Source organism: Chamaea fasciata, unplaced genomic scaffold (genome assembly GCF_029207755.1).
Source record: "Chamaea fasciata isolate MVZ Bird 193981 ecotype frontalis unplaced genomic scaffold, bChaFas1.0.hap1 SCAF_1, whole genome shotgun sequence".
NCBI lineage: Eukaryota > Metazoa > Chordata > Aves > Passeriformes > Sylviidae > Chamaea > Chamaea fasciata.
The window spans coordinates 467,382-492,255 of record NW_027094086.1 but is presented as its reverse complement, the minus strand read 5'-3'; the positions used below and the strand labels follow the sequence as shown (position 1 = coordinate 492,255).

General features: G+C 69.4%; 2 protein-coding genes across 3 annotated transcripts; one reads left to right on the top strand and one right to left on the bottom strand.

The window, feature by feature from the left end:
* Positions 1 to 50: 50 nt before the first annotated feature.
* On the bottom strand, positions 51 to 6,436 carry GRINA (glutamate ionotropic receptor NMDA type subunit associated protein 1). Of its 2 annotated transcripts, none has more exons than XM_066202927.1 (7): positions 5,986 to 6,436; positions 2,910 to 3,253; positions 2,315 to 2,427; positions 2,034 to 2,234; positions 1,509 to 1,637; positions 1,093 to 1,236; positions 51 to 913 (listed from the first exon to the last, which is right to left on the bottom strand). In XM_066202927.1, the coding sequence occupies exons 2-7, from the start codon at positions 3,220 to 3,222 to the stop codon at positions 764 to 766; spliced, it is 1,050 nt and encodes a 349-aa protein (XP_066059024.1). In that variant the 5' UTR covers positions 3,223 to 3,253; positions 5,986 to 6,436; the 3' UTR covers positions 51 to 763. The 2 variants fall into 2 exon arrangements, with proteins under 2 accessions (XP_066059024.1, XP_066058939.1); XM_066202842.1 differs by lacking the exon at positions 5,986 to 6,436 and adding an exon at positions 5,656 to 5,738.
* An 81-nt stretch (positions 6,437 to 6,517) lies between these two features.
* PARP10 (poly(ADP-ribose) polymerase family member 10) lies at positions 6,518 to 14,354 on the top strand. The gene is made up of 11 exons (XM_066201910.1): positions 6,518 to 6,565; positions 6,894 to 7,054; positions 8,845 to 9,090; positions 9,617 to 9,835; positions 9,924 to 10,492; positions 11,254 to 11,466; positions 11,552 to 11,693; positions 11,821 to 12,765; positions 12,839 to 12,972; positions 13,044 to 13,221; positions 13,743 to 14,354. Exons 2-11 carry the CDS (start codon positions 6,895 to 6,897, stop codon positions 14,048 to 14,050), a joined length of 3,114 nt encoding a protein of 1,037 aa, XP_066058007.1. The 5' UTR covers positions 6,518 to 6,565; position 6,894; the 3' UTR covers positions 14,051 to 14,354.
* Positions 14,355 to 24,874: the final 10,520 nt, after the last annotated feature.

Below are 24,874 nucleotides of genomic sequence, written 5' to 3'. Positions count from 1 at the left end.
ACTGTGGTAGGGCCACACCAGGACACCCTGGGATGGAGCCGGAGCCGTGGGAGATGAACAAGACAATTTATTAACAGCAGGACCAGGACGGGGCCTCGGCCACGCGAGGAGGGGACAGGGGGGTCTGGGGGTGCCACAGGCAGGAACTGTGGCTCGGGGGGGGTCAGGGGGTGGGGACAGGCAGGTGGCTGGAGACGTCCGGGGGTCTGGGGGTGCCTCCACACGAGGACAGTGGCTCAGAGCAGGAGTGTCTGAAGGTGCTCAGGGGGGTCTGGGCACAGACAGGGACAGTGGCTCGAGGGGTTCTGGTGGAACATCAAGGGCAACTCGGGGGTGTCTGGAGGTGCCACAGGCAGGCACTGTGGCTCAGGGGGTGGGGACAGGCAGGGACAGTGGCTCGGGGGGGTCTGCAGTGCTGCCGGCACTGCCCCTGCCTGCACGGCCCGAGTGGTGACAGGGGAGGGGACAGCGTGGTGGGGACAGGACAGAACAAGAAGGGGGGTGGGGGGTTCCAAAGTGCTTCCAGTCCGCGTTCAACGCAAGGGGAGGGGGCTGGTGGGGGAAAAACGTATTCACAGCGGGGAGGAGCAGGGGGCTGGGGGGGGCCGGGACAGCCCCGCACCAGCGAGGCCCCGCGGGGCAGGGAAGGAACCGCCGGGGGACGCGATGAGAACGGCAACAAAACCGGCTACGGGGAGGGGATCCCGACCGGGATGGGGCCGCGGGGGGAGCGGCGGGGCTCAGGGGGAAAGGGCGGGGTGGGCTACTCCTTGGCCCTGCCGATGATGGCGAGGATGTAGAGGAAGATGTTGATGATGTCGGTGTAGAGGTTGAGCGCGGCGAAGATGTACTCCTCGGGGCTCAGCGCCAGCTGCTTGTTGCCCAGGATCAGCTGCGTGTCCACCGCCAGGAACTGCGGGGCAGGAGCGGTGTTGGGGGGGACGGAAGGCACCCAAAGCAGGTCCCCAAAGGGTCACCCCAAAGCTACCCCAAAGCACCCTCCAGCCCAGCCCACACCCCGCGTGTCCCCAGGGGTGCTGGTGGCACTGCCCCCCCTCAGCAGCTGGGGACCCCAGGAGCCCCCCAACTCACGCAGGTGAAGAGAAGGGCCCCCAGCGAGGCGTAGACGATGTCCACGATGCGGTTCCGGATGAAGATGCAGAGGATGGAGAAGAGGATGAGCACGACGAGGCAGATGATGAGGACGCCCCGGCACGAGGTGAAGTCGTACTTGGTCTGTGGGAAAGGGGGATTTGGGGGGGATCAGAGCCTGGTGTGGAGTCCCCCCAGAGACCTCAGACCGATGGGGATCATCATCCCGTTCAGAAGCCCACAGAGCCAGAAGGGAGCTGGGGGAGGGCTGTACGCCCCGTCTGGGGTCCAAAACCCCAGGAGGGAACTGAGGGGACATCACACAGCCCCCCAGGAACCCAGCAGGGAGTCAGTGGGGAGCTGTAGCCCCGGTTTGGAGCCCCCCAGGCAGGAGCAGGGGCAGCCCTGGCACTGACCTGCAGGGAGAAGATGACGACGGTGAAGCAGACGACGACGGTGATGCCGACAGCCATGATGACGGCCTCGGTGTCATAGAAGCTGGCGATCATCCCCACCATGTAGGACAGGCTGACGGTCAGGATGGACTGGGGAGGCAAAGGGGGGATCCCATCAGGCCTGTCTGCCCAGCCTGGCACCCCCAAACTCGGCATGTGCCCCCTGGCTCAGCGCCCCACAACCCTCTGCATGCCTGTGGCTTGGTGTCACCTCACCCAGCTCAGCACCCCCAAACCTGTCCAATTACCCCACCCAGCTCAGCACCCCCAAACTTGCCCCATCACCCCACCCAGCTCAGCACCCCAAATCTGCCCTGACCCCTCTGTGGGTGCAGCCCCCCAAATCTGCCCCCTCAGCCTGGCATCTCCAAACCTGCCTCAGCACCCCCACCGTGGCACCCCCAAACCTTCCGCGTGCCCCCAGCCCGGCACCCCTAAACCCCTCCGCGCCGTGTCCCTGGCCCGGGATCCCCAAACTCATCCCACCAGGGACACGAGGTTCCAGGGGTGCTTGCGGCGGAAGTCTCCGCAGCAGCTGAGGACGATGAGGGAGATGAAGAACACGGCGTAGGACACGTAGTACGTCCACACGTTGCGCTGCACGAAGCCCCGCACGCCTTTGACGAAGGTGAAGACGGTCACGAAGGCGAAGGTGACGGTCAGCTGCAGCGTCAGCACCAGGAACACCTGGGGGACAGGTGGGGGCGGGTCACAGGGGGGGTCCCTGAGGCCCCGGATCCCCCTGCCCCGAGCCCCCCGTGTCCCACCTTGCGGATGAAGGCCTGCCGGATGCTCTTGTCGTCCCAGTGCGCCGACGGGAAGTCCTGGTTGTCATAGTAGGAGGGGGGCCCGTCCTCGTGGTAGGTGCTGTGCAGGGGGGCTGTGGGGAGGGGGGGATGCTGCGTTCAGTGAGGGGTCCCAGGAGCCGTGGGGAGTGGAGCTCTGTGCCCCCCAAAGCCGGGTGTCACAGCTCTGGGCAGTGTTCCCCATCCCAGGGTCATGGGCAGTGCTGTCCCCGGTGGGCACAGCCCCCCCAGCTGCCCCCCAGGACCCACGGGGGGCGTGCCAGACCCCCCCCACTGTCTGCACAGCCAGGCTGAAACAGGGACAGCGCTGCCAAAACGGGACCCCCCTCCCAGGGAGCCCCCCCAGGCTGCCCTCAGTGCCCAAAGCCAGGGGCTGTCCTGTGCACCTGAAGCCCCCAGACTCAGCCAGGAGCCCAGGGGGGGTCAAACACCCATTGCAGTCCCCATCTGGCAGCCAGGAGGGTCACACACCTACTGGGGACCCCAATCTGAAAGCCAGGAGGGTCACACAGCCCATCTGCAGCCCCCCACCCGCCCCGTTCCCACAGGTACTCACAGTCCTGGTCTCCAGGGACCATGGGCTGGGGCTGGGCGTAGGGGGGCTGTCCGTAGGGGCCCTGTGGGTAGGGCCCGGGCGGGGGGTACGGCCCAGGGGGGTACGGCCCGGCGGGGGGGTACGGCCCCGAGGGCGGGTACGGCCCCGGCCCCTGCGTGAAGCCCGGCTGGGGGTAGGGCACGGGGGCAAACTGGGGCTGGGGGTACGGGGCCACGGGGTAGGGGGGCTGAGGGTAGGCCGGGGGGGCCGTCGGCGGCTGCTGCTGCCCCCCGAAGCCATCGCTGGTCACCAGGAAACTCTTCTCGTGGGACATGGTGTCCCTGCAGGCTGCGGCCGCCTTCGTGCTGTGGGGAGGGGGGACAGGGGGTTAGAGCTGGCGGTGTCACCCCCCCCGAGGGTGTCACACACCTCCTCACCGTCACGCCCCCCACAGCCATCACCTACTACAGCCCCCCATGGCTGTGCCCCCCACAGCCATCACCCTGTCCTCAGCAGCCCCCCATGGCCATCACCCCCTTCCTCATCACCCCTCCGTGGGTGTGCAGCCATCACCCCCCACCCCTCAACTCCATCCTCAGGCGGCCCTGGGGGTCCCGGGCCAGTTTGGCACTGCAATGGGGGTTCCTCACTCGGGGATGCCCGGCATGGGGGGTCCCCTCCATCGGGGGGCTCTCCCTCCATCGGGTTCCCTTCCATCGGGGGGGTCCCATCTATCGGGGTCTATCGGGGGTCCTCTCCTTCGGGGTCCCCTCCATCGGGGGGTCCCCACCACTGGGGGGTCCCCTCCATCGGAGGGTCCCCGCCATCAGAGGTCCCATCCATGGGGGCGTCCCTTCTATCAGAGGGTCTCTGCCATCGGGGTATCCCGTTTATCGGGGGATCCCGTCCATCAGGAGGTCCCGTCTATCAGGTAGTCCCCGCCATTGGGGGTCCCGCCATTGGGGTCCCTTCCATCGGGGGGTCCCGTCCATCAGGTGGTCCCCACCATTGGGGGGTCCCCGTCTATCAGGGGGTCCCCTCCATCGGGTGGTCCCCACCATTGGGGGGTCCCCGTCTATCAGGGGGTCCCCTCCATCGGGTGGTCCCCACCATTGGGGGGTCCCGTCTATCGGAGGGTTCCTTCCATCGGGGGTCCCATCCATTGGGGGGTCCCCGTCTATCAGGGGGTCCCCTCCATCGGGTGGTCCCGTCCTGCACCCCCCGCGCCGGCACAAGATGGCGGCGGCGAGGCCGTTGCCATGACAACACCCCCCCCCCCGGGGCAGGGAGCGGTGTCGGGACCGGGGACAGCGAGGGGACACGGGCCGGGGGGCTCGGCCACGGCCGGGGGGGGGCGATGTGCGGGGCCGGGGGATCGCTGCGCGGCGCCGGTCCGTGCCGTGTTTACCGGCAGCGCTGCGGGGAAGCTCCGGCGCTGCTTCACCGCCCCCTTGGGCCGTCACCGGCAGCAGCGGGGTCCCGCCAGGCCCGGCGCCAGGCCCGGCCTCGGCCGCACTTCATGGAACCGGGCGGGCTCCACCGCAGCCGCGGGGCCGCCCCCGCTCCCGGAGCTCGGTTACAAAACCGGGGGAGGTGCGGGAGCGGCGGCTGCGCCCTGAGCGGGGATCGCGCACCGGGCGGTGCGGTACCGGCGCCGGTCCCCGTGCTTTACCGCTGTGCTGGCGGTACCGGTACCCGTGCGGTATCGCTGTACTGGCCGTACCGGTACCCGTACCGTACCGGTACCGCTGTGGTGGAGGTGCCGGTGCGGTGCCGCGGCCTGGCAGGCGGCGCCGGCGGTGCCCGCGCGGTACCGGTGCGGTGACGGTACCGGTGCGCTGCCGCCGCTGTTCCGGTGCCGCAGCGGCCCCGGCCGGGCCAACGGGCAGCGCCGGCCGGTGGCGCAACCACGGCGGCCGCGTGACGGTCCCGCGCCCCGGGCGGGCGGCGGGGACGGGGGACGGGGGGGGGGGGGCTCGGCCCTGCGGCGCCGGGAGTATTTAGGGGGGCTTCCCTGGGGGTACGGGGGGCGCCCTGAACGGGGCCAGGGGACGCGGGGTACACCCCGCATGGGGGGTACGGGGGGCACGGGCTGCGGGCACTGCGGGGGCTCCGGGGGACCGCGGAACGGGCTGGGGGGCGCGGGGGGCTCGCAGTACAGGGTGCGGGGGGTGCCCGCATCGCGGACTGCGGGGATGCGGGGGGGGGGGTGCGGGGGTGCCCGCAGCACGGCGTGTGCGGGCGGGTTCTGGGGGCGCAGGGGAACCGGCAGCGCGGCGTGCGGGGGGCGCAGGGATGCCCACAGCCCCTGCGGGCGGGGTTGCGGGGGTGCGGGTGCTCCCGCATCACGGGTTGCGGGGGTGCTGCCGCCCGCCCCCCCCCCCCCCCCCCCCGCGCCGGTTCTCTCCCGAGTCCCGTAAGCCGCTTTGCCCTGACGCTCGGTAAAGCCCCGGCGCGGCCTATTTACGGCAGCAGCGAACCTAATCCCCGAGCGCTGCCGCGGGGTGGGGGGAGCAGCCGGGAGACCCCCGCCGTACCCGCGGGGTCCCGCTCGGCCCCGCCACCCCCGCCCCGCTAACCCCCCCACACCCTGCCCCCCCCTCCTCGCCCCGAACCCGTGCGCTGCGGAATGCGAACGCGGGAAGCGGCGGAGAAACCGCGCTCGGGGGCGGCTCCGGGGCCTCCGCACGCCCGGCTCGGCGCCCGCGGCCCCCACCCGAACCCCGGGCCCCCGGAGCCCCCCGAGCCCCCCGCGCCCCCCGCTCACCGGCCGGGCCGAGCTGCGCGAGGTCCGCTCGCTGCGCGCCGGATGGGCGGAGCCTAGAGGGGGCGTTGTTTAGAGGGGGCGTGGCTTAGAGGGGGCGGGACCCGGCCTGCTGCGTGCTGCGTAGGCCACAGGAGGCGGGGGCTCGTTGGGGCGGGGCCTGTAGGGGCGGGGCCAGCAGCGCGCCCCCTGGTGGCGGCAGCGCGCACTCACCGGCGCCGCCGCGTCCCGCGTGGGGACGGGCACGCGCCCGCGGTGACGCGCAAGGGAACGCCGCGTGTCCTCTTGTCACCCTTGGGGCTGGCCCCGTGTGCCCGTGTCGTTCTCGGGTACCTCTGTCAGCTGTGGGGCTGTTTCCGTGTCCCCTCGCCACGTCTGCGGTCAGTTCCGTGTCCCCTGGTCACTCGTGGGGATGGTCACGGGTCGCCTGGTCACGCCTGTGACGCCTGTCCCCCGCGTGGCTGGCTCCGTGTCCCCGTGTCGTTCTGGGGGATGGTCCCGCGTAAAAAAGCCCCGTGGGGCTTTTCCCGTGTCCCCTCGCCACGTCTGGGGTTAGTTCCGTGTCCCCTGGTCACTCGTGTTGCCAGTCATTCCTATATCCCCTGTCACCCGAGGCGCTTTTTCCGTGTCCCCTCGTCATAATTGGGGTTACTTCCGTGTCCCCTGGTCCCTCGTGGGGCCGGTCACACACGAGGGACGTTCACTTGTCCCCTTGTCACCCGTGCGGCCGGCCCCGCCTGAGGCCGGTCCCGCACCCTCCGGTCCCCCCTCTAAGGGACGGCCACGTGTCCCCGTGTCCCGCGTGGGGCCTGTCCTGTGTCCCCACCCCTGCCCCGCCCCCCGCCCTTCCCCTTCCCGTTTTGGCCCCGTTTCGGTTTCGGTTCTCGGCCGGGGCGGAGCCGCGCCGTGTCCGGTACGTGGGGGCAGCCGGACCCGCCGGGGGGTGCGGGGGCTCCCCGGGGGCTGGAAAGGTCCGGGGCGATCGGGGGGTCCAGCCCCGGGGTTTGGGGGGGGGGGGGGTCCTGCTTGTGGCTACAGGGGGGTCCCGCCCCGGGGACGCGGGGCTGGGGGACCCTTGGTAAGGGAGGTGCGGGGGGAGCGCGGCCGTGGGGTTTGGGGAGGGGACCTGGGGGTCCCGGGTGGTTGCACGGGGGGTCCTTGGGGCGGGGGGGGGTCACAGCGGGACGGGGAAGTGTGAAGGAACCGAGAGGGTCTTACCCCCAAATGTGTCGGTGCCCCAGGATGGCCAGGGGGGTGCTGGAGGTGCAGGGGGTCCCCCCCGACGCCCCCGAGGAGCTGCTGATCCTGTACTTCGAGAACCGGCGGCGCTCGGGCGGGGGGCCCGTGCAGAGCTGCCAGCGCCTTGGCCCCCTCCTCTTCCTCACCTTCGAGGACCCCCGGGGTAAGCGTGGGCAGGGGGTTGTGTCCCAGTTCCAACTGGGAGCACTGGGATGGGGGTTGGGGGTCTCAGTCCTTCTGGGGTCACTGGGATGCGATTTGGGGGTCTCAGTCCCACTGGGGTCACTGGGATGGGATTTGGGGGTCTCAGTTCTTCTGGGGTCACTGGGATGCGATATGGGGGTCTCAGTCCCACTGGGATCACTGGGATGGGGTGTAGGAGGGTCTCAGTCCCAGTGGGATCATTGGGATGGGATTCGGGGGTCTTAGTCCCACTGGGATGAGGTATATGACTATCCCAGTCTCAGCTGGGAGCACTGGGATGGGATTTGAGGGTCGCAGTCCGAATGGGATCACTGGGATAGGATTTGGGGGTCTCATTCCCACTGGGGTCACTGGGATGGGATTTGGGGGTCTCAGTCCTTCTGGGGTCACTGGGATGGGATTTGGGGGTCTCAGTCCTTCTGGGGTCACTGGGATGCGATTTGGGGGTCTCAGTCCCACTGGGATCACTGGGATGAGGTATATGACTGTCCCAGTCTCAGCTGGGAGCACTGGGATGGGATTTGAGGGTCTCAGTCCTTCTGGGGTCACTGGGATGGGATTTGGGGGTCTCAGTCCCACTGGGATCACTGGGATGGGATTTGGAGATCTCAGTCCCACTGAGATCACTGGGATGGGATTTGGGGGTCTCAGTTCCAGTGGGATCACTGGGATGGGATTTGGGGGTCTCAGTCCCACTGGGATCACTGGGATGGGGTATAGGAGGGCCTCAGTCCTTCTGGGATCACCGGGATGGGATTTGGGGGTCTCAGTCCTTCTGGGATCATTGGGATGGGATTTGGAGGTCTCAGTCCTTCTGGGATCACTGGGATGCGATTTGGGGGTCTCAGTTCCAGTGGGATCACTGGGATGGGATTTGGGGGTCTCAGTCCCACTGGGATCACTGGGATGAGGTATATGACTGTCCCAGTCTCAGCTGGGAGCACTGGGATGGGATTTGAGGGTCTCAGTCCTTCTGGGGTCACTGGGATGGGATTTGGGGGTCTCAGTCCCACTGGGATCACTGGGATGGGATTTGGAGATCTCAGTCCCACTGAGATCACTGGGATGGGATTTGGGGGTCTCAGTCCCACTGGGATCACTGGGATGGGATTTGGAGATCTCAGTCCCACTGAGATCACTGGGATGGGATTTGGGGGTCTCAGTCCCAATGGGATCACTGGGATGGGGTGTAGGAGGGCCTCAGTCCTTCTGGGATCACTGGGATGGGATTTGGGGGTCTCAGTCCTTCTGGGATCATTGGGATGGGATTTGGAGGTCTCAGTCCTTCTGGGATCACTGGTATGGGATTTGGGGGTCTCATTCTCACTGGGATCACTGGGATGGGATTTGGGGGTCTCGGTCCTTCTGGGATCACTGGGATGGGATTTGGGGGTCTCAGTCCCAATGGGGTCACTGGGATGGGATTTGGGGGTCTCAGTCCCAGTGGGATCACTGGGATGGGATTTGAGGGTCTCAGTCCCAATGGGATCACTGGGATGGGATTTGGGGGTCTCAGTCCCGCTGGGATCACTGGGATGGGGTGTGGTAGGTCCAGGCCCCACTGGGATCACTGGAATAGTGTTTGAGCTCCCAACCCCACTGGGTACACTGGGACAGGGTTTGGGGGATCCCAGCCCCACTGGGAGCACTGGAGAGCAGTGCTGTGTCCCCGAGTGTCACTGTGTGACCCCCAGTGACCCTGGGGGGGTCGCGAGGTGAGCCCCCAGTGACTCTGTTTTCCCTCCACAGATGCTCAGAACGTGTTGGCCCATGGCAGCCACAGGCTCGGGGGGGTCGAGCTGAGGGTGCGCCCGGCCCCCCCCTGGGACCCCACCCACCTTCTGCTGCACAGCCCCGACCCCAGGACCCCCTCTGAGCCCCTGCGCCCACCCCTGGAGACCCTGCTGGGGGTCCCCCCTGGCACTGTCACCCTGTGCCGGGGCTCCGTGCCCGGCTGGAGCCTGCTGCGCCTGCAGGAGCCCCTGACACCCCCAGGTGGGACTGGCGGGCATGGGGGGGACACCAGAGTGGGATGGGATGTGGGGTGGGGTTACGGAGGGTGAAGGTGATGGGATGGAGCTGCCCAGGGGTTTGGGGCGCAGCAGGGTGGGGGCACGGGGCGTGGGGGTTGTGGAGGTCAAAGGTGATGGGATGGAGCTGCCAAGGGGCTGGGGGACAGCGGGATGGGGTTATGGAGGTCAAAGGTGATGGGATGGAGCTGCCCAGGGAGTTTGGGGGTAGTGGGGGTGGGGTTGTGAAGGTCAAAGGTGATGGGATGGAGCTGCCAAGGGGCTGGGGAACAGCAAGGTGGGGACACAGGGGCTGGGGTGACACCCTTAGGCCGCTGAGGGGTGGGAGGACAGCGCTGCCAGGCATGGGAGTATTGGGGGGGCAGGGGACTGATGGGCTGGGGGGGCTCGGGCCGCATTTGGGGGTTCTGTGGGGTGCCCATCACCGTGGGGGTGGTGGCACCACGGCGTGGTCGGCACCGAGCGCGGTGCCAGCACTGCCCGTGCCGCAGAGCTGGCGTCGGCGGAGCGACGGGCGCGGCAGCGGGGGCTGGAGCTGCTGCGGGTGCCACGGAGCCCCGCGGTGCTGGTGAGGGCGGCGGGGCCGCTGCCGAGCCGGGACCTGCTCGAGCTCTACTTCGAGAACCGGCGCAGCGGCGGCGGCCGCGTCGGGAATGTGCGGCTGCTGCCGGGCGGGCGCGGGGCCATCGTCACCTTCCAGGAGCTGGCAGGTGAGGGAGGACACCCCTCTGGAGATGCCGGGGGACCGTGGGGAGCCGCTCGGGGCTGCCGGCTGCCCGTCCCTTTGTCCCCCCGCAGCCGCAGAGCGGGTGCTGCAGAGGCCACACCGGCTGCAGGATGTGGTGCTGGAGCTCGACCCCCACTACCCCTTCCTGGAGCTGCTGGAGGGCAGCAGGGACGTGCCCCTGGACACTGTCCCCACTCCGGACAGGGCCCCTCCTCCTCCTGACACGGAGCCCCTGCTGCTCATGGACCTCTTGCTGGACGGAGATTGCCCAGCAGACACAGAGCCATCCTCAGAGCCCACCATGGCACGCACGAACCCCTCGCCGGACACAGCTGCTGCCGTCCTGGTGCCGGCAGCACCAACGTCACACCCGGTGCCAGGGCAGCCACCAGCTGCCATCCCCAGCAGGGACAAGGACACTGAGGGGTTCAGGGCCATGCCCAGCCAGGCCCAGCGCCCGGTTCCGGTCCCGGTGGTGGTTCCGGAGCCGATGTCGGCGGTGCCGATGCAGGACGAGGTGCTGGTGCCGGCGGAGCCAGGAGCTCTGCGCTACCTGCAGCTGCACTACCAGGACATGCTCAGCAGCGTCCCCGAAGTGTCCCTGCTGCCGCTGGAGGGAGGGGACATCTCGGGGTTCCGGGTGAGCTGCAGGCAGGGGTATGAGAAGGTGCAGGCAGGTGTGGGGAGGGGTCCGGGCAGGTGCAGGCAGGGGTGGTCAGGTACAGGGGGGTGGGCAGGTGCAGGCAGGTGTGAGCAGGTACAGACAGGAGTGTGGGCAGGTGTGGGCAGGGGTGTGGGCAGGTGTGGGGAGGGGTGTGGGCAGGTACAGGCAGGGGTGGGCAGGTGTGGGGAGGGGTGTGGGCAGGTACAGGCAGGTGTGGGCAAGTGTGGGGAGGGGTGTGGGCAGGTGTGGGGAGGGGTGTGGGCAGGTGTGGGGAGGGGTGTGGGCAGGTACAGGGGGTGGGCAGGTGCAGGCAGGTGTGAGCAGGTACAGGCAGGGGTGTGGGCAGGTGTGGGGAGGGGTGTGGGCAGGTACAGGCAGGTGTGGGCAGGTACAGGGGGGTGGGCAGGTACAGGCAGGGGTGGGCAGGTGTGGGGAGGGGTGTGGGCAGGTACAGGCACGGGTGGGCAGGTGTGGACAGGTATGAGCAGCCGTGCAGGGAGGTGCAGGCAGGGATGGGCAGGTACAGGAAGGTGTGAGCAGTTACAGACAGGTAGGCAGGTGCAGGCAGGGGTGTGGGCAGGTGGGCAGGGCTCTGTTCCGTGCTCCCACCTCCCCATGCTCATGTCACATCCTGGTGGCTGCCAGCCCCTTGGTGCTGCCCACGCTGCCTGCAGGTGAGTGGGGATCTGGGCAGGTGCTGCTGGCCAGGTGCTGACCCTTGGACCATCTGCTGACAGGTGAGTGGGGAGCCGGGCCGATGCCGGGCAGTGGCGGATTTCCTGCAGAGCCTGCTGGACTCGGTGGCCTCACACCCCACAACCCTGCGCTTCCCCGGCGTCTCCCGCTTCCTGTGGGACCCGGCTGGGCAGAGCCTCCTCCAGCAGCTGGAGAGCCACTTCCAGTGCGTCATCCAGCTGGAAGGTGAACCCTGGACGCCTCCAGATCCCCAGGTGCGGCCTCGTGGGGAGGGGTCTGTTGTGCTGGTCCCTGCTAGGCTGGAGCAGCGTTGGTGATGCCACCCTTGGATCCCCACAGCTGGAGCTGGAGGAGCTGCTGCCCCCAAGAAGCCACCGGCACCCCCGCTCACACTCCTGGCACCGGGATCAGCCTGAGGGTGACGATCCCGCTGCTGATGACAACGGCGACGCAGGCGACAGCGGCTTTCGTTCCAACGCAGGTGAGGGGCGAGGGTGCTCCGCGTGCTGCAGGGGGCTGAGGGGTAGGGATGAGGGGACCACGTGTGCTGTCCTCCCCCAGGACGTGGTGGGGGTCTCACGCCTGGCACCCCACTGCCGCTCCTGCAGAGGAGATCAAGGAGGTGATGATGGCAGCGCTGCACCCGAGCCACGCCAGCTGCGGTGGGGGGCCCAACCTGTGGCCTGACAGCGAGTGGGACCCCGAGGCTGAGATTCCCTGTGCGGCCGGCGGGGACGGCGCCAAGGAGCTGCTGTCGGACCCCAGGGAGGTGCTGTCGGACACCAGGGTGGAGGAGGAGGTGCAGATGGCTCTGGCCATCCAGTACTCCATGGACCGCACGTGGTGCGAGGAGCAGGAGCTGGCGCGGGCCACCGCCCTGTCTCTGCGCTCTTACAGCCGTGAGCAGGAGCAGGAGCGTGCCGAGGAGGATGCCAGGCTGCTGGCCGCGCTGGAGGCCTCTCTGGAGGAGGCTCTGCCAGCAGCAGATGCGGCGCGGGTGACGGCGTTCTGCTCCTCGGAGCGGGACGCCTCGGCGGCGCCGCGGGAGCTGGAGCGGGTGCTGGCGGCGCGGCTGCGGGCACGGGAGGTGGCGAGCGAGCAGCTGCGGGCACTGCCGGCCGCCGGGCGCTGCGCTTTGGCTCTGCTGCGGTGCCGGCATGCCGTGGACCTCAGCCTGAGTGGCGACACTGCCACGCTGCGCGGCTTCGCCGAGTACGTGGACCCCGCCACTCAAGAGCTCGCGTCGCTGCTGCAGCGCCTGCCACCGCCGGAGCACGGTGCCACCACTGCCATTTCTGCCACCCCTGCCACCCCTGCCACCGCGCATTGGGTGCGCTGGGACGACTCTGGCACCGCTGTCCGCTACACCCCAGAGGCAGCGGCGCTGCTGGAGCAGGCCTGGATGCGTCAGGAGCGCCGGCTGGATCTGGTGCTGGGTGGGCGGCCTTTCACCGTGGATTTGGAGCGCATGGAGGAGTTCGACATCGGCAGCGCCCGTGCCGTGCCCGTATGCCGCAGCCAGCCCCCGCTGGACAGCACCTACTGCCTGCTCGGTGTGTGTGTGGGCACCTTGGGGACGGGCCTGCCCCTTGCCGTGCCCGCGTTCACCGGGGCTTTGTCCGGCAGGGCCAGAGGTGGCTGGGCAGGAGGAGGAGGTGCGGCTGATGGCGCTGGCGGAAGACTCAGAGGAGTTCACTGACGCGGTGCAGCATTTCTGCGGGACACTGGAGGAGCTGCACAGCCAGATCAGCATCGTGCAGGTGGGTCTGGACACGTGGGGACCCCCGAGCATGTCCCCGTGGCACAGCAGTGACACAGAGGTGCCCGGCAGGTGCAGAAGCTGATCCATCCAGTGCTGTACAAGCAGTACCAGCTGAAGAAGGGCAGCGTGAAGCGTGCCTGTGCCGCCGGCACCGCCGCGGAGCGCGTGCTCTTCCACGGCACCACCAAGGCCTCCAGCCGCGAGATCTGCCTGCACGGCTTCAACCGCAGCTTCTGCGGGAAGAACGGTGAGCGCCGGGCACGTGTGGGGTGGGCACGGGGCGCCCTTGGTGCCAAGGGAGGCACGGTGCCATCAGCACGGGAACAGTGTGCCAGAGTGGGAACAGTGCCATTGGCATGGGAGTGGGGTGCCAAGGTGGGCACGGTGCCATCAGCGTGGGAACGGGGTGGTGAGGTGGGCACAGTGCCCTTAATGGGGAATGGGGTGCCAAGGTGGGCATGGTGCCTTCGGTGTGGGAATGGGGTGGTGAGGTGGGCATGGTGCCAGTGGTGTGGAATGGGGTGACAAGGTGGGCACGGTGCCATTTGCACAGGAATAGGGCAATTGTGGGTGCATAGGAAGTGGTGCTGAGGTGGGCTCAGTGCCCTTGGTGGGGGAACGGGTTGCCAAGGTGGGCAGGGTGCCAGCAGTGTGGAATGGGGCACAAATTTGGGCCCAGGGTGCCGATGAGGTCCCAGGGTGCCGATCTGGTCCTGGGGTGCCACTGGCACACCCCCTGTGCCCCAGCTGATGCCCACACCCCTCCAGCCACGCTGTACGGCCTGGGCGTTTACTTCGCGGCGCGCGCGGCCATCTCGGCGCGGGACCGGTACTCGCCGCCCAGCGCCAGCGGCACCAAGTTCATCTTCGTGGCCAAGGTGCTGACCGGGGAGTTCACGGCCGGGCGCCCGGGTTTGCGGGCACCACCGCTGCGGGAGGGCTCCGGGGTGCCCCGGCGCTTCCACAGCGTCGTGGACGACCCCCGGCAGCCCGACATCTTCGTCATCTTCAACGACACCCAGGCCTACCCCCAGTACCTCATCACCTGCCGCAGCCGCCATGGGGGACCCCTCTGAGCCCTGGGAGCCCCCCAGGCAGCAGCGGTTCTGCTTCCAGGACCCTCTTTTATCCCCCTGGCACCGGTGCCATTGCGGGGGTTACGGCCTCCAGGGGCTCCAGGGGGCCCTGCCATCGGGGCTTGGTGTGCAGGGAGGTTCCTGCCCTGCCCAGGAGCTCAGAGAGGGGGGAATCCTCACTTGGGAACGCTCCTGGGCATCCTCGTGCCAGGGCAGGAGGTGGACAGGAGGACTTGGGGTCACTCGTGTGACGCCAGTGAAATTTGGAATAAAACTGCAAATAAAATTGGTAATAAACTGGGGACTTCTGCGTGGCTGGGATTGAGGGGACACTGGGAGGGGAAAGGGGAGCAGAGGGATGTTCCAGTCTCAGCTGGGACCATTGGAATGGGGGGATGTCTCAGTTCCAACTGGGATTGGTGTGGATGGAGTCCCAGACTCAAACGGGAGTACTGGGAGCTGGGGTCAGGCAGGAGCCTGGCTGTGTGTGGGTGCTGTGTCCCCCTGTGGGGTGGCAGTGCTGGGCGGCGGCTCTGGGTCACCCCAGGGCTGGACCCGGCCACTCCTGCACCTCTGCCTGCTCCCAACCTGCTCCCTGTCCCTGCTCCCCACCTGCATTCTGCCTGCTCCCTACCTGTTTCCTCCCTGCCTCCATCCTGCTCCCCACCTGCTTCCTACCTGCATCCTGCACATCCGCCTGCTCCCTGCATCCTGCCTGCTCCCCACCTGCTCCCTGCCTCCTCCCCACCTGCATCCTGCTCCCTGCCCGTTCCTCTGTCCCACTGCGCCCCCGAGCTGTGCTGGGGGGACCCAGGTGCCCACCCCGTGGGAGCGGGCAGAGCCCCGGCTCTGGGCAGCACTGAGGGCACTGCTGCCCACCGGGTGAGACCCCTCGGCAGGCAGAGCCGGGGGAAAGGAGCCTCCCCTCTGTGTTGCCCACTGAGATGCCCCAGCTCACAGGTGGGCGAGCGCAGGGCCGGGGGTCTCGGTGTCACCCGCGACCCTTTGGGGAGCCCACACGGAGCGGGCACGAGTGCGGCAGCAGCGGCCCCGGCCAGGCGGGCGCGGGCGGTTGCAGGGCAGGGTGCGGCGGCACCGCGCCGGAGTGTGCCAGCCCCGCTGACGTGTGCCAGGCGCTGGGATCCCGCCGGGCACGGTGCCAGCCGTGCCAGCCCCGCGCACGTGGCGCCAGTCCCGCTTCCCGGGCAGCGCCGGCCGATGGAGGTGAGAGCCGAGAGGGTCGGAGGTGCAGGAAGGGGGGTCCTGGCCGCACGCCCACCCCCTCCGCAGAGTCCGGTGCCCCGCGCCCCGCGGGTGCCCCGAGCAGGGAGTGCCCGGCGCTGCCGGTGCCAAGCGTGCCGGACCTTTGTCCCCTGACGCCGAGGGGCCCGCGGGGCCCAGCGCCGCTGAAAAGGGCCCTTTGTCCGGCTCTGGCCGGGGGATTCGCTCTGCGCGCCCGTGCCGGCACCGGCACATGACCGCGGCGACAGCAGCTGCGCCAGCACCGGATCCGGACGGCCGGAGAGAGCGGCAGCCCCGGTACGGCCGCGGCGGGAGCGGGTGGGGGCTTCCGAGCCTTGGTCCCCATCGCTGTGGGGACCGAGTGTCCTGTGGAGCCGGGAGAGGGTCCCGACCCCGGCGCTGCCGGGGCCACATCGCGCTGCCGCCGTGTCGGGGGCTCCTCCCGGGGCGGCCTCCCCGGCTCGGGTGGTCTCTGCGCCCCGCGGGGTGGGCGCGGTTGTGCTGGAGTTGCCGGGGTCAGTTTGGCACGCGGTGGGGCTGGGGGGTCGGGGGGCTGTGCCTTGTGAAGCAACTGGATGCGGTGGGGTGGGGGGCACCGGGAGCGTTTGAAGGCCACCCCCCAGTGAGTGTGTGTGCACAGGTGTACACAGGTGTGTTCCTGTGCCGGGGCGTGCCTGCGTGCCAGGGCCGGGCACACGAGTGTCCACCTGCATCCACACCCAGGTGTACGCACGCACTGGGGGGCTGTGCACACGCCTGTTCTCCGCTCCAGCTCCCTCTCCCTGTACTGGCTCCGGTTCCTGGCTCCAGCTCCGGTTCCCACTGGCTCCAGCTCCAGGTACCACTTCCTGTCCCTGGTACCGGCTCCAGCACTCGGCACCGGCTCCGGGACCTGGCAGCAGCTCCGGGTCCCAGCACCGGCTCTGGATCAAGGCTCCGATTCCCGGTACTGATTCCAGTCCCCGGCCCCTTCTCCCCCGCCGCACCGGGGATCCCCGGCTCCCGAGCCTCCCCAGCCGCCAGAGCAGTCTCCTCCTGCGGTGCTGGTGGCTGGAGCCGGGCTCTGCTCTCCGGACAGAGGCTGGCGGCCGGCAGGGTGTGAGCGCCACGCCGGAGCTGTGCCAGGTCCATGCCAGGGCCGTGCCAGAGCCGAGCTGCGGCTCCCATCTCATCCCCCCGCTCCCCCGGGCTCTGAATGCGCAGCCGGCGGTGCCACCGTCAAAAGCGCTGCTGCCCGAGCCGGTGTGCCGGGGGCTGTGCTCGTGTCGTGCCCATGCCGTGCCCGGTTCTGTGCCGGTCCCCTTCCGGTGCTGTGCCCGGTTCTGTTCCGGTGCTATGCCCGATGCTGTGCCGGTGCTGTGCCGGTGCTGTGCCCGTTCTGTGCCGGTGTTGTGCCGGTGCTATGCCGGTTCTGTGCCGGTGCTGTGCCCGGTGCTGTGTCGGTTCTGTTCCGGTGCTATGCCCGGTGCTGTGCCGGTGCTGTGCCCGTTCTGTGCCGGTGCTGTGCCGATGCTGTGCCAGTGCTGTGCCGGTATTCTGTGCCGGTTCTGTGCCGGTGCTGTGCCGGTTCTGTGCCGGTGCTGTGCCTGGTTCTGTGCCAGTGCTGTGCCGGTATTCTGTGCCGGTTCTGTGCCGGTATTCTGTGCTGGTGCTGTGCCCGGTTCTGTGCCCGGTGCTGTGCCCGGTTCTGTGCCCGGTTCTGTGCCCGTTCTGTGCCCATGCTGTGCCGGTTCTGTGCCGGTGCTGTGCCCGGCGCTGTGCCCGTTCTGTGCTAATGCTGTGCCCGGTTCTGTTCCGGTGCTGTGCTCGGTTCTGTGCCGGTGCTGTGCCCGGTGCTGTGCCGGTGCTGTGCCCGGTTCTGTGGCGGTGCTGTGCCGGTGCTGTGCCCACAGTTGAGCGCCCACTCGGGGCGGGGAGCGCCGGGCGGTTGCGGGATTTCCCTGCGGGAGCGCGGGGCGGGACCGGCTTCGCTGGGAGCGCGGGGCGGGGTTCGCCCTCTCCACACTGGTTGCAGTGGTGAGAGTTAACCCTCTCCGTATTCGGTGTGCTGGTCACTGTTACCCTCTCTGTACTGGGTTTACTGGGTGGACTGGTCAGTTAACCCCTGTCTGCTCGGTGTACTGGGAGCACTGGTCAGGGTTAACCCTCTCCATACTGGATGTACTGGGGAGAATTAATCCTCTCCGTGTTGGGTGTAGCGGGGAGGGTTAACCTTGGTACGGAGCGTACTGGGTGCGCTGGTCACAGTTAACCCGTGCCGTGCTGGCTCTACTGGGAGCGCTGGTCACTGTTAACCATTACCGTGCTGGCTGTACTGGGAGCGCTGGTCGGGCTATACTGGGAGCACTGGTCACAGTTAACCCGCGCCATGCTGGCTGTACTGGGAGCGCTGGTCGGGCTATACTGGGAGCACTGGTCACAGTTAACCCGCGCCATGCTGGGTGTACTGAGAGCACTGGTGCTGGCTGTACTGGGAACACTGGTCGGGGTTACCCCCAGTGCAGGGTGCGCTGCTCAGGGTTAATCCTTCCCGCGCCGGGGGCCCGGGGGGTGCCTCCCCTCCCGGGGTGCGCCGGGTGTGGAGGGTGGGGCGCTGAGATAAGGCGCCCCCCGCTGCCCGCCCCCCGCCCCGCCCCGCCCCGTCCGCGGAGCCGGAGCCGGTGCCGGTGCGGGCGGAGCCCCCGGGGCCATTTTCCCCCCGGAGCCCCCGCGGTGCCGGTGCTCCCCCCCCGCCCGGTGCCGCATCCCCTCCGGAGCCCTCCCGGTGCCGTTTCCCGTCCCCCCGGTCATGCCCCCCCGGCGCGTCTTGGCGGACATCGTGGCGCTCGGTGAGTCCCCGCGCGTGGGACCCCCGTCACCCACTCTCCCGTGGAGCGAGGAGCGGCGGGGGGGGCTCGGGGGATGCTGCGGGGCTGCCGCAGGGCTGGGGGGGGGCTGCAGGAGCCGTGGGGGCTGGGGGCTGCGGCGGGCAGGGGTGGTGCGGGAGGGCTCTGCTGGGGGTGCCAGGGGTGTTTGGGTGCTGAGACCGGGGTCTGGGGGCCGGGGGGTCCCTGTGGGTGCCCCCGTGGTGGGGGGAGGCGGCGCGCCGGGCCTGGGGTGGAGGGGCTGCTCGGGGGACGTGGGCGATGGAGCCGGTGACTCAGGCTTAGCACGGCGCGCTGGCCCCCGCGCCCGCCCCCCGCCTGCTCCCCCTCACCTGCCCCCCTACGCCCGCCCCCCCACCTGCTCCCCACGCCCGCCCCCCCGCCTGCCGCCGCACTGCCGGTGATGCCGGTGGGTCTGGGGGCACCGGCGATGTCGGTGACGCCGGGCTCCCGGGCTGCCGAGAGGGCCGGGCGCGGCGATGTCGGTGACGCCGGTGGGTCCGAGGGCCGGGCCCGGTGATGCCGGGGCCCGGTGGTTTTCCGGGGTTCGGAGCTTCTGCAAATGGCGCCTCGGCCGCGGCAAACGCCCGGTGCCGGCGGCTCCTGGGGGAGCGAGCCCGGGCCGGTGTCAGGGCTGCAGTGGCGTGGGGATGGCGGAGGTGCGGGGACCGCGGAGGTGCGGGGACCGCGGAGGTGTCGGGATGCTGGGGGCAGGATCGCGGAGATGCCGGGAGAGAGAGCGGAGGCAGCGGGATGGCGGAGGTGCCGGGATGGCGGGGGCGGGATCACGGCGGTGCCGGGATGATGGAGGCGGGATGGCGGAGGTGCCGGCACGGAGAGGGCAGGATCGCGGCGGTACCGGGATCACGGAGTCATCCCGCTACCGGCACGCTCCGTCCGGCTCCCCTGGGGGTGCGCTCCCGGTACCGAGGGGCTGCAAGTGGCACCGGCCCCGCGGGGCGCCCGCCCCGGCCGAACCCTAGACGCGGAGCCGGCCTGTCCGCTGCCCCGCTGCCGGTGCGGTCTTGTCCATCACGGCTTCGGTCCGGCTGCTCTGCCCGTGCGCTCCCCGGGGCAGCCATCCCCGCGGCTCCCCGCCCGTCCCTTCGCCGCGGCGGCCCCGTGGGGACCGCGTCCCTGGCGACACCGCTTTGCACGGCTCGGCACGGACGCCGCTCCCCCGGGGCTGCCCCGAGGGGTTCCGGCACCTCCGGGCGCCCCGTGATCCTGCCGTGCGCTGCTGCACCGGCCGCGGGGTGCTGCGGTCCCGGTGCCCGGTGTCCCCGGCACCGTCTCTCTGCCGCAGGAGACGGGGTCGGCGGTGCCGGGGGTCCGTGAAGCGAGAGGGAGGGCAGTGGCGATGGCGGGGGTCCCTGAAGAGAGAGGGAAGGAGGTGGCGATGCCGGGGGTCCCTGGTGCCGCAGTCCCGGGGGTCCCTAAAGCGAGAGGGAGGACAGTGGCGATGCTGGGGGTCCCTGGTGCCCCGGTGCCGGGGGTCCCTAGCGCACGAAGGTGATGGTCCCGGTACCGGGGGGTCCCTGACGCCGTCCCTCTGTCGCAGGAGCCGGGGTGGGCGGCGATGGCGGAGGAGAGCTCGAGTGGCAGCAGCGGCTCGCCGGGCGCCGGGGACACGCTGCCCTGGAACCTGGGCAAACACCAGCGCTCCCAGCGCGCCAAGGCGGCCGCGGGCAACGGGACGGTGCTGGACCCCGCCGAGAGAGCCGTCATCCGCATCGCAGGTACGGCCCGGGGGACCGGGAACGTGGCCGGGGGGTCGGGATGTGACCGGGGAGCCGGGCTGTGACTGGTGGGCTCGGCTCTGAGGGGCTGGGGGGGTCTGGTGTGTCCGGGGGTCTGGGGCGTGACGCGGGGGACTCGGCGTGGGTGGGGGGGATGGAGGGGCCGGCGGTGTCCGGAGGCCCGTGGGGCGATGCCGTGGGAGTCCCACGGGGAACCGAAGGGTGACACCGCCCTGGGAGCCGTGCCGAGCCGTGCCGTGCCGAGCCGTCCCCACGCGGCTTCCAGTAAAAGTGCTCAGCGTGTCCCCCCCATGGAGCACTCACCGCCCCCCCCAGAACAGAACCCGCCCCCCGGCTATTTCCGTTCCACCTCCCTGCCCTTCCCCGCCTCCCTCCCGCCCCGCCCCCCCTCACCCCACCCCCTCCCCCCCGGCTCTGTCCCCGCTCGAGTTTCGGGGCATAAGCGTCTATTTTTAGGGATGACGATGCCCCGTCCCGTGGGGCCGGTGTCCCCCCCCGCAGATCGCCCACGGCTGGGACTCGGCTCCGGGCGAGGGGGGGGGGGAGTTTGGGGGCTGCGGTGGGGCCCGCTCAGTGCCCCAGTGGTGGCACTGGGAGCTTTAAGAATCCCTCGGTGCTCGTGGGGCTGCTGGGGGAATCCCGGGGGAGAGTGACGTGCCTGTCCCCGCCACCCGGAGGGGACGCGGGGGGGGTCTCTGTGAGGGGCTGAGCGTTCGCCGGGGGAGGGGGCGCCCGGGCTGCTCCTCGAGCGAGGGTGGGGAGGTCACTGTGCGAATCGGGGGGGGGGTCCCTGCGCCGGCTGTGGGGTGCGCCAGGCACCCTCATTCCGCATCACCTGCGCCCCCTGTCCCCCACTGTCCCCTATCACCTGCGACCCCTGTCCCGCACGGTCCCCTATCACCTGTGCCCCCAGCCCCACACTGTCCCCTACAACCTGCGCCCCCCAGCCCCACACTGCCCTCGTATCACCTGCGCCCCCTGCCCCTTAACACCCACCCCTCGAGCTCCTCTGGGCACCCGTGGGTGCCCCACGGGCGGGGCCAGCAGGATCGGGGTTCGGGCGGTGCCACATCCCCAGCACAGCCCCAGTGACCCGTTTGGGGGTCTGCAAAGAGTTTCACGTTCCCCGTGCCCCGTGGGGTGTCCGTGCCCGTGAGTTCCGTGCCCGTGGGCGCCGTTTCCGCGCCTCGGGGCGGTGTCCGGCGGTTCCTTTAAAGGGCTGGGCGGGGGCACGTCCCGTCCCTTGTCCCGTCCCCTGTCCCGTCCCGTGCCCCTGCCCAGCCGCGGGGTGCGGGGCCGCCGAGCCGCCGGACACGCCGGACACGCCGGACACGCCGGACCCCGGCCCCGGCCCCCCACCCTCGCCCCCCAAAATCCTCCCCCCGCCGCCATGGCCGCCGCCGGCCCCCCTCCCGCGCCCGAAGAGCAGGATTTCATCCAGGCCTACGAGGACGTGCGGGAGCGCTACAAGGGTACGGGACCACCCCCCCCCTCCCCCGGACACCGCGGGCCGGCCGGGGGGCGCAGTGGGGCGCCGGCCGCCGGGGGGGGGGCCGCGGGGGGAGCGCGGCAGCTCATTCCCATAATTGGGCAGGACGGGCACCGCCGGCACCGGCATGGCTGGGGGGGGGGGGCCGGGGGGAGTCGGGGGACACGGCCCGGCACCGCGGACCCCACGGGGACCCCCCCGGACCCCCCCCGGGACCCCCCCGGGCCGCTGTCCTCCCGGGGCTCGGTGCCCGCGGGCGGGTGGGGGTCTATGCCTGCGCCCCCCCGGAGTGACCGGCGGGATCGGGGGTGGGGCGGGGGGGTCCCTCCGAGTGTCCTGGGGGGGACAGAGGGGCTGCCGGGTGTCCGGGGGCGGCGCGGAGGGGGCACAGGCGGTGAGGGGGCGGTGGAGCTATGGTGGCATTGGTGGCACCGGTGGCATCGGTGGCATCTCGGGGTACGAGCCCCGCGCCGGCAGGAGGGTCTGACCCTGGCGCTGCCCGCAGTGTCCCCGCTGCCGGGGGCGCCCCGGTGTCGCGGCGTGGGGCCGGCAGCGGCCGCGGCTATGCCCTTACATGGGAGCGGGCGCTGCCTGCGGGGGGAGCCCCCCCCCGGCCCCACGGCGGGGGTCCCAGCTGTCCCCGCTGCGGGGTCCCGGGGGGTCCCCGCTGCTCCCACCAGAGCGGGATCCCGGTGTCGGGGTGGTGGGGACGGCCCGCAGCCCCTGCTTGGTGCCACCAGCGCAGTCCCGGTGTCCCCTGGCTGAGGGATGCTGGTGCGCTTGGTGCTGTCAGGACACGGCCGAGCCCGGCAGAGCTTACCGCGCCCGGGTGCCACCGGCAGGGGTGGCACATGGTGGGGCAGCTGTTGTCCCTCAGACGTGCCAGGGCGCCGTGGGATGGGTTGGTGTCACTTGGCTGGTGGTGCCGGTCAAGTCACCCTCTGTCCTACCTCACCAGGTGCTGTCAGGTGTTCATTGTCACCATGCTGTCCCCCCTCTCTGGGTGCTGGCAGGAGTTCATTGTCACCATGCTGTCCCCCCTCTCTGGGTGCTGGCAGGAGTTCATTGTCACCATGCTGTCCCACCTCTCTGGGTGATGGCAGGAGTTCACTGTCACCCTGCTGTCCCACCTCTCTGGGTGCTGGCAGGAGTTCACTGTCACCCTGCTGTCCCACCTCTCTGGGTGCTGGCAGGTGTTTCTTGTCACCATGCTGTCCCACCTTGCCAGGTGCTAGTGGCTTTGGTTTTGTGGGCCTTGATGTGGGAGTTTGGTGTCATTCTGCTCCCAGCTCACCAGGTGCCAGCAGGTTGTGTCACGTTGTGGTGCCACCTTGCCAGGTGCTGGAAGGTTCGGTGTCACGTTGTGGTGCTACCTCACTGTGTGCCAGCAGGTTCAGTGCTGCAGGTCCTGGGGCGGGTGTTTGGTGTCACCGTGTCACCTTGTCAGGTGCTGGCAGGTTTGGTATCACCACGTGATCCCACCTTGCTTGGTGCAGGGGGTTTGGTGGCGTTGGACATGGGCTGGGCTCGGTGTCACCACAGTCACTCCTCACTGAATGCCAGGGGTTTGATGTCACTGCTGTCCCACCTCACTGAGTGCCAGGGGTTTGGTGTCACCACGGTCATTCCTCACTGAATGCCAGGGGTTTGATGTCACTGCTGTCCCACCTCACTGAGTGCCAGGGGTTTGGTGTCACCACAGTCATTCCTCACTGAGTACCGGGGGTTTGATGTCACTGCTGTCCCACCTCACTGAGTGCCAGGGGTTTGGTGTCACCACAGTCATTCCTCACTGAGTACCGGGGGTTTGATGTCACCACAGTCACTCCTCACTGAGTACCGGGGGTTTGATGTCACTGCTGTCCCACCTCACTGAGTGCCAGGGGTTTGGTGTCACCACAGTCATTCCTCACTGAATGCCAGGGGTTTGATGTCACTGCTGTCCCACCTCACTGAGTGCCAGGGGTTTGGTGTCACCACAGTCACTCCTCACTGAGTACCGGGGGTTTGATGTCACTGCTGTCCCACCTCACTGAGTGCCAGCGGTTTGGTGTCACCACGGTCACTCCTCACTGAGTGCCAGGGGTTTGGCATCACCACAGTCACTCCTCGCTGAGTGCCAGGGGGTTTGGTGTCACCACGGTCACTCCTCACTGAGTGCCAGGGGGTTTGGTGTCATTGCTGTCCCACCTCACCAGGTGCCGGTGGGTGTGGCACAGAGAATTGGGGTTCCTGTCACCCCGTGCCAGGTGCTGGCAGGTTTGGTGGCCCCACGGATGGCTGAGTGGCCAGAGGACAGTCTGTCTGCAGGGCCGGTGACGTCAGGGCTGAGCCAGCACGGCCGGGAAGCGTCACTGGCCAGGGCAGGCGGGAAGGGTGACACAGTGGCGGTGGGCACAGAGCCCATGGGAGCTGGCGGGCCCTGCCAGCGCGGGTGGCACGTGTCAGCCCTGAGGCCCAGAGCCCAGGGGACGCAGGGACTCTGCTGGAGGAGCTGGCGGTGGCCCTGGCATGGGGCTGCGTGCTGGGGTCCCCAGGTGGGATGGGCGCCTCAGGCCTTCCCCATTAGAGCCATTCCTGTGCCCCGTGGGCACTGAAGCCAGCCTGGGGGACACTGTCCCCACTGCCACCATCGCCACTGTCACTGTGGCAGCTGGGCCCTAGGCTTGGCATGGTGTCCACCCAGGGTCACCTGTGGGGGACAGCTGGGGACACGCTGGCCCTTCGCCAGGGCTGTGGAGTGGAGACAGTGCCAGGGTCCCTCCCAGTGTCCCTGGAGGTGGCCGGGGGTCACAGTGGTCACAGTGGCCAGGCCACTGTCCTTCCCAGTGTCCCTGGAGGTGGCTGAGGGTCACAGCGGTCACAGTGGTCACAGTGGCCAGGCCACCACTGACCCCAGTGTCCCTGGAGGTGGCCGGGGGTCACAGTGATCACAGTGTCCCTGGAGGTGGCTGAGGGTTGCAGCGGTCACAGTGGCCAGGCCACTGTCCTTCCCAGTGTCCCTGGAGGTGGCCGGGGGTCACAGCGGTCACAGTGTCCCTGGAGGTGGCTGGAGGTCACAGGGGTCACAGTGGCCGTGCCACAGTCCCTCCCAGTGTCCCTGGAGGTGGCTGGGGGTCACAGTGTCCCTGGAGGTGGCTGGGGGTCACAGTGGCCAGGCCAGTCCTCCCCAGTGTCCCCAGGAGTGGACAGTGGCCCAGTGGCTGCATTATGGTGACTATGCCACAGTGCCCTCTGGTATCCCAGGGCTTGGGGACAGGCAGGTGTCCTGCTGGGACCCCTCTTGGTGTCCCTAGGGCTGGCCGGTGGCCATGGTGTGGTGGCTGTTCCACAATGTCCCCTCAGGGCCTGGATGGTGGCTGCAGTCGTCAAGGAGTGGTGGCAGTGTCAGGGTCCTTCTCAGTGTCCCCAGCTGTGGTGACCAGTGGCTGCCATGGCTGGTGGCTGTGCTAGGTCATCCTGGTGTCCC